Source organism: Equus przewalskii, chromosome 16 (assembly GCF_037783145.1).
Source record: "Equus przewalskii isolate Varuska chromosome 16, EquPr2, whole genome shotgun sequence".
Lineage (NCBI taxonomy): Eukaryota > Metazoa > Chordata > Mammalia > Perissodactyla > Equidae > Equus > Equus przewalskii.
This window is the reverse complement of record NC_091846.1, coordinates 11,186,868-11,199,090: the sequence shown is the minus strand read 5'-3', so window position 1 is coordinate 11,199,090 and position 12,223 is coordinate 11,186,868. Positions and strand designations below refer to the sequence as shown.

At 38.7% G+C, this 12,223-nt stretch overlaps 1 protein-coding gene across 8 annotated transcripts in view; it reads right to left on the bottom strand.

Annotated features, from left to right (window-relative positions):
* The window catches only part of FRY (FRY microtubule binding protein), a 403,013-nt gene that overhangs the window by 201,223 nt on the left and 189,567 nt on the right, over positions 1-12,223 (bottom strand). The window contains exon 1 of one of the 8 annotated variants that reach the window (XM_070577932.1): positions 8,386-8,725. The exons of the other annotated variants lie outside the window; for them this stretch is intronic. Within the exon in view, the coding sequence (XP_070434033.1) occupies positions 8,386-8,446 (61 nt within the window). The 5' untranslated portion in view covers positions 8,447-8,725. Of the gene's footprint in view, positions 1-8,385; positions 8,726-12,223 lie in introns of those variants that run through there. 8 annotated transcript variants of the gene reach the window in all.

Sequence of the window (12,223 nt, the reverse complement as noted above, 5' to 3'; positions counted from 1 at the left end):
TGGTGTCTAAGAAAATCCAGACACACTTGCCTTGGGCAGGATCTGCTTTTCCGATCCATCTCTTTGGCTTGCCTGTATTTGTGTCAGTTCTGGCTGGAAATGAGAATCTTAACAAGCCTGTAAGGGGCATGAGTCAAAATGCTCATCAGACACATGGCTTCCCTGCCTCTCTTCATGAAGTATGCCACTCAGAAGACAGCTTTGCCTGCTTTCCGCCAGCTTCCCAGGACAGACAAGCACAGAGCCAGTTTTTCAAAACACTCAATGCCTTTTCTGTTGCTCCCATTACTGAAATCACACTCTGAGCATTTGAAATAAAAAATGGTTCCCTTTTTTGAGAAGTGCCCCTGAGATTATATGTGGTAACTGTCCAAAGTAGGTTCTCCTACTAGAAATAGAAGTCCATTTAAACAACCTTATTTTCTACAGCTCAACATAACCTTATCTTTCAACATGGGAGTAAATTGACTAGATTCCTTTGCTCACAATTGGATGTAAGTTATTCTTTCTGCCAGTTCTCAGTGCTGCATTCACTGTGCAGGTTCTGAGGGCAAACTCCTTTAGCAGTTAAGAGCTGGGCTCTTCTTTAGGACCATGCTTCCCCCGACAAGCACTCTTTTCCCGTAAGACTTACTTCGTTTACTGGCACTACAGGAACATTTCATAAAACATAACAAACCAAGGATGACGCAGCTACTGTGAGAAGGTGTCACTCTGTGTATAGAGCCATAATAAATTGTCCACTAATGCAGTTATGAGAGTATGTAAGAAATGGCATTTCAAAAGGTACTGCAAATACTCAAAATGACCAGAAACCCTGAAAGTCATGTAAACTAAATTGGGATGAAAAGAAAAAATCCTCCAAGTATAATAGGAAGAATTATTTTCCTCTGAAGAGAATTATTAAGAAATGGAAAATGTTGGGACAAAAAGAAACAGTTTGAGCAACAGAAAAACATTTCTTAAGAAAGAGATGGACGATTTCTAAATAATTTTATATATTTCAAAGTAAGTCAAGAAGAGAATATCAGATAAAACTACTCAAAAATAATTTTTGCCGTAGAAGAAAAATATATTCAATAACATAAGTTCTGCTTAATTAATTTCCATAAAATTCTGACAATGTGAAATGTTCCTCCCATTTTTGTTGATTAAATATATTCCTCCTTTCTCTTACACTATTTAGTTCTCTTAATCCTACAGTTCTCAAATTGTGTTCCTTCAAGTTTTAGGGTCCACAAGATATCTCTAGGATAATTAATATCTTTAATCCTCAAAAATAATTCTAGAAGGCCACACATCTCCCTTTTTCAGATAAGACCATGTAGCTTCAGAGAGGTTAAGTGACTTTCTTAAGGTCACAGAGTGGTCAACTCAGGATCTGAACCCATGGCTGTTTGACAACATATCACGGAGCTTTCCACATTACCCTGTTGTTCAGAACAAACCACATGCTTATGATGAAGACTGAATAAAACAACTCTCCTTTCTCATAGGTTTTGCCCTGGCATAAACTAATTTTGGGACTTCAGTAGTTGATGAAAGAAAATATAAATGTTGTGATTTGGAGAATGAAGCTTCCTATAGATTAGAGTAGCTGGTTATTTTCTTGAAAGACTAATACAACTTCCAGCCATGGAGGTCCCTCCTAACAGGTTGTTTGCCCTCTTGAACTTGAATGCATCTTTTTGCCCTTAGAGGGGCTTTGAGAAAGTCTATGAGCACGAGAAGAGTCAAGAATTGAGAACCCATAAAAATACCTGAAATCTGATTAATGACACACCTTAGAAAGGTCTGGAGACTAATCTTTCCCAGATGTACTGATGATAAAACCTTTAACTGGTTGTTATCCTACCAAGGAACAAGTGAACTTGAAGGTACCATTCTCTGTGTTTACTTCAATCTGCAGCCTCTCAAAACCATTTTTGTCTTTGGTCTCCAAAAGACTGAACACCTTGGAGAGAGTGAAGCAGTTCACTAAAGGGAAAGTAAGCATCAAGTCACTGCCCTGTTTTCTTTTCTCCCTTCCTTTGCCTTTCAGTATTTTACCTGAGAGGAATGACAGTAACACTTCAATGATCTCCTTTATAAATGTCTGTCATCTGCTAAGATGCAATTACACAGACTTTCCCCTGATTTTCAAAGTAGGTACTGTCATCAGAGCCTGAAAGAATGTCTGCCAAGATCTGTGCGCAAAGGAAGATGAGGTTACATTGACATTTCAAGGTCCTTTCTCACCTAAAGGAGATCGAATAACCTGCAAGAGGCAGGATAATCCTGAATTTCAACTTCCCTCTTCTCCTCAACACAACCGACAGACTGCTCTCATTCTTGTGTCCCTCGCTGGCCATCCTTTCTTCCATCTTCTCTCATTTTCTCCTCCTTTCTATTTTCCTCCTCTTCTGGCTCATTTTATGTAGCAAAAACTGAATCATTTGAAACCCATTAATTCAAAATTTGTGATAAATCGGACAAGGCCTTGTATTTTTTAATGTCAACTTTGGAAAAGATTTGCTGACTCACAGTGTGAATCGGTGGTGCTCAGAATCTTTGCACTTCAGATTCACCGAAGGCTGGGCCCCACCTGACTCAGTGGATCTTCGGTGGGGCTTGAGAATTTGCATTGCTAACCAGTCCCCGGGTTATGCCGATGCTGCTGGCCCGGGGACCATACTCTGACACCTCTGAAGTAAATAAACAGGAAAGCAAAGGGGGCCAATTAATCCAGTAGTCAAAATTGTTTTTCATTTCATTTGCCTAGAGCAAAACTGATATGCTTCAGAAACATCAACTAAGTTAATGCTTTCAGGCAAAGCAGAAAGAACATGGAACGGACACCTAGTGTGGCTCTGCGTGACCTTGGGAGAGGAACTTGCAGCAACCAGCCTTCGGTTTCCTTACCTGTTATTCTTAAAGAGACTAGGTCAGGGTGTCCTTGCTAGCTCCGGTATTGCATAATTGTATAAAAATATACATTGAAAATGTATGAAAACATCACTTATTTAAAACTCTTACAATTCAAACACTTAATAATTAACACTTGCCTTACCTTGAATTAATACGAATTAGTGACATTCTATCATCTAGCCTATCTATACAGGAAAGCTTTACAAATAATCCTGACGCTTCCGGTTACACCTCTACTTCCTCTCTGGTTCCACTCACCTCTCTGAGACTGGAAACTCCCTATACTACAGGCGGACACATGAGAAGCCCGTCTTTACTCCTAGCTGTAATCCCAAAACTTGTGTCAACATTGTTTTTTTAAATGTTACGTACTGAAAGTCTGCCTTTCACAAAACTCTGTATTAGGCCTAGTGAAGGAAAGAGGCATCATCTCTGTTCTGGGCCATTGATGAGACAGACACTGTGGAATAGATGGCGTTTGACTCAGATCTTAGAGGACAAGTAAGATTCTGATAGGTAGAGATGAGAAATGGGCAACCTAGGCAGAGGGAACATCTTGGCAGGTGCATGGAGGCATCTGTTAGAAAGTCTCTCCCTTGTCCCCTCCTCCCCTCACTCTCTCACTACACATCCCTACCTTAGCATATATGCTCAAACTCCGTCTTCACTGAGTTACTGTAAAGTCCTCAAAAACAGGACTACGCCTTATCTTTATCCCAAGCACTTAGCACAGTGCCTAACATAATTAATTAAGCAATTGTGCTTACTTAATATTTGTTGAACTGAACCCATCTTATTCCATAATACAGTCTTTATGTGAGTGAAAGAATCAAGCAAGAATATATAGTAAAAACTTAATAAACTCTTAAGTCCTACAAAAATGTAGGTTTTAAATTCTTATCTTTGGAATTAAGGTCTTGAATGGCAAGCCAAGCAGGTTGGACTTTATTTGGAGGACAATTGGGAGCTAGCAAGTTTCTGGGGAGACTGTTGACCTGATGTTGTTGTGTAGGATGGGCTAAAAAGGGGCTGTCTGAGGGACAATACAAATTAAAGACCACTGCACCTACCATGAGAAAAATAACGAAAGTGGGAACCTGGATAGGGGCTATCGGAACAGAAAGGAAGATCCTACGTCTTACGCAGATGGAGCTGAAAGCCTGTCACATCACCCTTTCCTAATAAAGAACCATGCAAGATATGTTGCTGGTGAGATGATATAATGGTTAAGGTGCTTAAGAAGCTTTTTTAGAATACTGACGCTAGAAGCTTTCTCAAAATTTCCCACCTGTGGCAGGATATTGGTCAGAGTTCTTATATCTAAGCAATGAAAACTGTTATCTATGTATTCCTGGCAATGACAGAGTCTCCTAGCTCTAGAACAGAAATGACTTTGGCAGCGTGGCAGAGAGAGAATTGTCTCTTGCCCTATGTCCGTGTTCATCAAGTTTTCAAAACATTAGAGCTAATGTCCATTTACAAGAAACAATGGGGACACAGGAACAAGTTAAAGAATTACATCCATTCTACAAGAAAACCGTACCAATTTCTACAAGTCAATGGGAGAGAGAAATATGGGTCGGATGATTAAAGGAGACTTAGGATAAAGAACAACCAAATGTAATTGTGGCTCTTGTTTGATTCTTGATTTCAGCAAACCAACTGTTAAAAGACTTTTTTAAAAATGACAAGCAAAGCAGTTTGAATGTGGAATGGACATTAGGTGATACCAAAGAATTATGGTCAACTTTGCTAGGTATGATAATAGCATTGTGGATAAGTAAGAAAGTACCCATATTTTCTAAAATGCAAACTGTTTATATGGAATTTAATGAAACGATGCTTATGTTCTATTCAAAATACTTTAACAGAGAAAAAAGGCATAAAGGAAGCACACATGACTAGACCTTGATAACTGTTGAATCTGAATGACGGGAATATGTTTCATATTGTATTATTCTTTCTCCTTTTGTGTTTGAAGAATTTCATAATAAAACACTTTTTTTAAAGATTAAGGCTCATTTGTAAAGTTTCCTACCTCTTATAATGGCAATACTGAAAGAATGCTATCTGAGCATAATTAATTAATTTGTTCATTTATTCAGTCATCAAACATTTACTGAAGGCCCACTCTTCTCCAAGCATTGTGCTAGCTGCTGGGGGAGCAAGCCAGGCATGACTCCTGTCCCCACACAACTGACAGTACAGAGAGACAGGCAGAATATAATCACAAAATGGGAAGTGCTATGAAGGCTGCTGCAAGAGAGAAACAGGGGAGCTATATCTGTGATTGTGGGGTCTGGGCAGGACTCTCTGGGATGGTGACACTGGAGCTGAGACCTAGAAATAACTGATGATAGATTCAGCCAGAGAAGGCTTCAAGGCAGAAGAGAATTGGGGCCTGGGGGTTGTAGGAATTATATAAGTAGGGGAAAAGGACACTTCATGGTGGCTCACTCACTCCCTTCCTTCTGGTTTCATCAGAGGCTGTTCTGGCCAGCCACCCCTTGGCCCTTCCCTCTGCTGAGAGCCTCTATCCCCTTCACCCAGCTTTACCTGCCTGCAGAGCACGGGCTGCTTCTTGATATGTGATGCCATATTATACTTTTCTGTCTCCCCCACTACACTTAAGTGCAACAAGGGCAAGGAATTTGTTTTATTCCTCCTGTATCCTCACCTTCTAGCTTAATACCCTGTACTCAATAAATAACTGTTGCATTAAGGAGTAAGGAAGCATTAAGATATATAAGGTCATGAATTGTCTCCAGCTTAGAAGCCCTACATTTAACCCAAGACCCACATCAAGTCTATTGAGAGAGCTATTTCTGCAACCAAGCAGGATGCTGACAAATAAAGCACCAACATGCCCGGGAGTAGACTACTACATCAAGGATGACAGCATGTCATCTCAGTAGAGAACTTGACTAATGGTGTGTTGAGAATCCCTGGCTTATGAAATCTTTACAGCAGAGTTTGTCAAAGTGCAGGTTGTGATCCATTGCTTGATCATGAAACCAATTTAGTGGATGCTGACCAGCATGATTTCAATGAATTAGGAGAGAAAACCATAGAAGAGACAAGAGCAGAGTGATGTCAACCTGCACAGTAAACTTTTGTTTCCAGCCTCTGTCTGTGTCTACAGATATGTGTATGTGTATGCGTGTGTGTGTGTGTGTGTGTGTGCACGCGCGTGCGCACGCACACGTGTGCTCTGGGTCACAGTGGAAAGTGTGTTTCTTACTGTGGATCATGGTCAAAAAGGCCCTAGAGGCGGCAGGAACAACAGTCACTTGCCGACCGTTATCCAGGCATTAGACTGAGGCCTACCCCAAATGACAAACCCCACTTCTTGACCTATTTTATTAGAACCATATTTAAGCCAGACATCAAGAGCAAGAGGAAAACAATTTTTGAATAGAAGTTTTTGCAGCTGCATTAGTGGGTGCATTACAGAGGGACCCAACCTAAAGGATCAATAAGGAAGAGCAGACTAGACGTCAGGGACTGCCACGAGAGAGCAGCGCCAGAAGCTGCCATATTTTAACAAATAAAGGTCACAAACCAAAGTTTTAGCTGTTCCCCTCCAGGATCCCCTTGGAGATTACACGATGGGGGGAGGGACCTGAAGGAGAGTTGAATCCTACAGATATCTTTGTTAGTATGATATATATTATATTATAAAATAATATACATATACACAGGTACAGTGTACATTGCAATATGCATCTTATAAAATATATACATACACATGTGTATACAATAATATACACATGTGTATAATATAGATGTTATGCATATACGTTATGCTATATATGATAATACAAGATACATTTCCAACACCTATGGAGAAGGAAGGACTTGCAATGCATGCTATGCAAGAGAAGCTCAATAAATATTTGTGAAATGAATTAACTGCATGACTGAAATCCTTTATAGTCTAATTAGTTTGTGATTTTGTCAACATCAAAATATTTATTAAATTCCTGACTTATACGCATTTACTTATTTAGATGCTAGCTCATTTAACAAAAAAGATTTTAGGTTTTATTAAATTCTTAAAGAGTTACGGAAATGTACAATGACTACGTAAAATTCACTTGATGCATGCCTACCAGAAGTTTATAATATAAGATGGTGATAAATCTACCAATTCACAGAAACATATCAGTTGTCACTGATCTCAGATAAAAGATAAGTTTATATATTGGGAGCAACAAATGCAGTGAGTGAAAAGGGAGTCAAGATGGTTATCAGACCATGGGAGTGGTCTGTTCAGTTGAAATACAACGAGGGTCAGTAACATTTCCAAGAGATATCAAACAACAAAAATATAAGTGTTTCACGTAAGTCTTATTATGATGCAGCATTTTTTCCAAATACATGAAACCATAAGTTTTATCATATAACTTGCATGCTTATAATACATAAAGAAAAAAAAACTCAAGAAAACAAAGTTCCTTAACACACTCTACTTTACAACCCCCAAATTAATTACTAATTAGAGACTTAATGACTAATTAATGACTAATAGAGACTATATGTATTCCTAGAAACAGAATGGTTTCATATGTAAATATCTAATAGTTTCATTAGAGATAGTGCAGTAGAGTAATTAACAAGTAATTAAATCTCCCAAATCATTAATAAACAAAATGTCTCTCCTCTCTTAGAGCAGTATGTTGTCAATCTACTATTTACAAATTAACTTTTCCTACCTCCATTAAATAGAAAGTTAAATAGTCAATATCTAAGATGCATGTAATTAACCCCGTGTCAAGGAAGTTTCCTCTCGTTAATTTTTCTGAACTCTTGTACAATACTGCTTACAAGGTTGTGCTAGAATTAATGTAACCAGGCTATTACCCAAATAAAGGAAAAGCAGCAGCATGCAATTTGGACCCAATTAATATTGGTTAACACATGGTACCTTGTTTTTTAATTCATAAACAAAAAAAGAAAAACATTTTACTTTTGAAACATTGCAGAAGGCTAAGCCAAAAGCAAAGGAAAAACTGCTTTAGGCCTATTTTAAGGTTTAAAACAAAACACATGAGTATTTACATTAATATTTAGAAGAAATCAAGCATAAAACCTACCTCTGCTGTAATAGTAAATGGGATGGTATTAACTCTTTTCCAACTACATACTAGCTATTCTCGAAGAGTAGCAATTTTACAGCACAGATAATCATACCTAATCTTTCGGTGAAACTTTAGTGCACAGCAACATTCCATTACATCTCAGCTTCTTGTTCCATAGACTCATACACAAAAAGTATCAGATCTCACCTCTGATGTATGGCAATCCCCAAACAGAAAACCTAAAAGGCATTAATCCTGCCTCTAAATAGTGACATTAGAAGTAAATCTCTGCATCTCCCACCCCACCCCTTGAAACCTTTTAGGAGAACCCTCCCTACATTCAGCATTTAATAACTGATCAGCCACTCCACACACATTAACAGCATTTCATACCTACCAAGCCCTTTTATGAAGCTGATCACACAGGATCGTCTCCAACAAGCTGTTGTAATCTCCATGAGCCTGAAAAGGAACCCAAACTACCAGTCTGGAACTGCTACACGGACTACGTTCCAAAGCAAAAAAACATAATGACGGACTCCATGATCCCGTTGCTCACTGCCACCATAAGTGTCTCAGCCACAAGGTAGGGCTCTTTTATTTCTGGCCCAAGGTGTATTTTTAGTCAGGTACTAAAGACCTACAGTAGAAGACAAACTAAAGCAGGCCTCCTGTCCAGGGCAGGCTGTTCATACCAATGGGACAATTTTTAGCTGCACAGTAAGACAGTGACCTACAACTTGCAGAGTGCCCGTATGTCTATATTTATCCACGAGCACATACTATGCTGACAGATTAGCAAAGCTGCTCAAAGCACTCCAGGAACATGAGCCCGACCCACACAGCTCGTCATAAACAGTCCACGCGCACAGAACACACGCCCCACCCAGAGATCTAACCCAGGTGCTATTGTGTTCCTATGACCCAGAGATCTAACCCAGGTGCTATTGTGTTCCTATGACCCAAGAAAGAGAAGAGCGAAGATAACACAGGGTGGGTGAGCAACCATTGCTTCGGGAACCAGGAGCTCTTGGCCATAAGTACACACAGCTTTAAACAGCTTAAATTCTTAGAGAAAAACAAACAGCAGAGAACCCCTATTTGAAGGCAAGAGTCAGTGAGAAACCATATACCCTCAAGGAAAATGAAACACTGAACATCTGCTGACATAACTAGTAAAGAAAAGTGATTGGGTTTAAATCTATAGTTATATTATTTTAAAAGACACAGCCTAAATTGACTCATTAAACTTAGTTTGTAAGACCAAGAAAGAGACTATACTGGTGAAAGTTAAGTGCTCTACCTGCAAAAGAAAACCGATTTAGGCTAGTGAGAATATTGAGAAGGAAAGTTCAAAGTTACCTAAAAACAAAATACAAGTGTAACTAATTGATCTTTCACTGGGCATTATTTGTGACAGAAGAATTTTAGAAGCCAACATAGCTGCGAGGACCATGAAACTCAAGTCATTTTCTAGTCTCGATTTACTCGGGGTAACTGAAGGTTTTCTTTAGCAATATAGGTTGGAATTACAAAAGAGCATGGTCTGGAGAACTGACTGATAAACTGAAACATTTCACAGGAAGGAGAAAGGCGTCCAAATTACCAAAATGGACACTTAAACTGATTCCGGCAAGCAAAAATGCCAGCAAAGATGCCCCACGGTACCTCTGCATCTTACACATTCAGGGTTTATGATGTCTTTTTTAAAGAGTTGACTGAGATGCATGTGTGGCATTTGGTTTATGTTTTACTAAAAGGGGTCAAAACACTTATAATACAACAGTGTGCCTACGGAGGTATCTGTGTTTTGAGTATTAAAGATTCTTCTTCAACTCTTCCCTTTCTGTATCCACAGTGGAATCGAGACTCCACTGACAATTTGCACTTTGTCAGCTTCAAGTCTCTAGTGCTATTATTAGACCAACCTTTCAAATGATGTGGCTGTCATTCAATTAAAAGAACACTACTTAAAACAGCCTCACAGAAACACGAAAAAAAAAGCATTTATCATTTTATTAGATACAAATTACCAAACATTTTAGGGAAGTGCAAGAAAAAAACAGTAGAAAAGAGAACTACCATTTAGGGGCACTGCACTGGATTCAGGAACTCTGCAGGCACTTTTCACATATTATCTCATTCAGTCCTCACAGCAACCTTATAAGGCAGCATTAGCACCTCCATTTTAGAGTTGATGAAAAGGAATAAAAATAAGATTGCCCAACTTTTCACAGAAATAAAACAGACAATCCTAAAATTTGTATGGAAGCATAAGACCCAAATAGCCAAAGCAACCCTGAGAAAGAAGAACAAAGATGGAGGCAATGGAATACTATTCAGCCGTAAAAAAGAAAGGAAATCTTGCCATTTGCAGCAACATGACAGACCTTGAGGGTATTGTGCTAAGTGAAATAAATCAGACACAGAAAGAACACAGAAAGACAAATACCATACCACCTCACTTCCATGTGGAATCTAAAAAAGCCAAACTCATAGAAACAGAGAGTAGAATAGGGGTTGCCAGGGGCTGAGGGGTGGGTAAGAACGGGGAGCTGCTGGTCAAGAGGTACAAAGTTTCAGTTAAATAAGTCTTCAGGATCTAACATACAGCGTGGTGGCTGTAGTTAACAGTACTGTATTCTGTACTTGAAAGTTGCTAAGAAAGTAAATTTTAACGTTTGCACCACACACATACACACAAAGGTAATTATATGAAGTGATGGAGGTAGTAACTGAGCTTATTTTGGTAATGATTTCACAATATATATATATGTATCAAATCATCACATTATGCATGCACCTTAAACTTACACAATGTTATGTGTCAATTATATCTCAATAAAGCTGGAAAAAAACAAAAAAGAAAGTAGAAGAAAGGAAATAATGACAAAGGCAGAAATAACGAAACAGAAAACAAGTATAAAATAAAGAAAAGCAACAAGCCCAAACTGATATTTTGAAATGATGAATAAAATTGATAAACCCTTAGAAAGACCAATCAAGAAGAGATAACTGAATATGTTATTTTATACATGCAGTTAAAACTTAAGGAAATGTACAGAATTGTAAAAGCTACCTTAAAGTAATTAATAAAATTTTCTGGATTCATAAATATCATAATATTAAAAAAAAAAAAAGATTGCCCAAGGTCATTCGCTTACAGGTTTGTCAGACTCCAGAGTCACTACATTTAGCAGCTTTTACTCTGGTATGTTCCTTAATACAAATTGTGATTTCTAAACAATGGTTATCTTAGAGCATTTGTCTTTGTATACATTTAAGAGTAGCCTCCCCCCGGGGGTCAGTGCGATGGCGCAGTGCTTAAGTTCGCACGTTCTGCTTCTCGGTGGCCCAGGATTCCCCGGTTCGGATCCCGGATGCGGACATGGCACTGTTTGGCACACCATGCTGTGGTAGGCGTCCACATATAAAGTAGAGGAAGATGGGCATGGATGTTAGCTCAGAGCCAGGCTTCCTCAGCAAAAAAAAAAAAAGAGGAAGACTGGCAGTAGTTAGCTCAGGGCTAATCTTCCTAAAAAAAAAAAAAAAAAAAGAGTAGCCCCCAAATAATCTACTTTTTTTACCTAGAAATGTCATATATCCAAAACCCAGCTGAATTCCAGAAAGGGCAGTCTCCCCTGATGCCCTCCCTGAGCTATTCCTCCTTCTGTGCTAGCCTGGCCCTTTCTGGTTTGGGGAGCACCCTAAGGACAGCAACCACATTCTTCTCATCTTTGGATAGTCAGGGCGTACTACAAGTTGAATTAACAAATAATGGAAGGTCTCTTTATAGTTAAAACACATGGCACAAAGTCCATCTATTAAAACTCAGAGTCTGTTCTAGAGAGTTCCCATCTCATCTCATCCATCTCCACTCAAGAGTTTATTTCTCCTGCATTAGACATTATTCTAACAATCTTGGCTTCCCAATCCCCAATTTATGTTAGATTAAAAACAACAAATCACGGCTGGGTGAAGGCTCCTGAAAGCAGGCATACTGCAGTTGAAGAAGTGACAGCCGTCAGCAATGGCTGATATTGATAGAAAAATCAGAAAACAGAAACAAAAAGCAGACACAAAACATAGGAAGGACAGCAGTCTAAGGATATTTAGTATAAAAAATATATAGATATTTAACATTTCAAGATGCCTGAAGATACTCATATATTATAGAATCTTTGATAATTAATACATTTGCTGATGATGTGAATTCATTTAGACATGGTTAAATT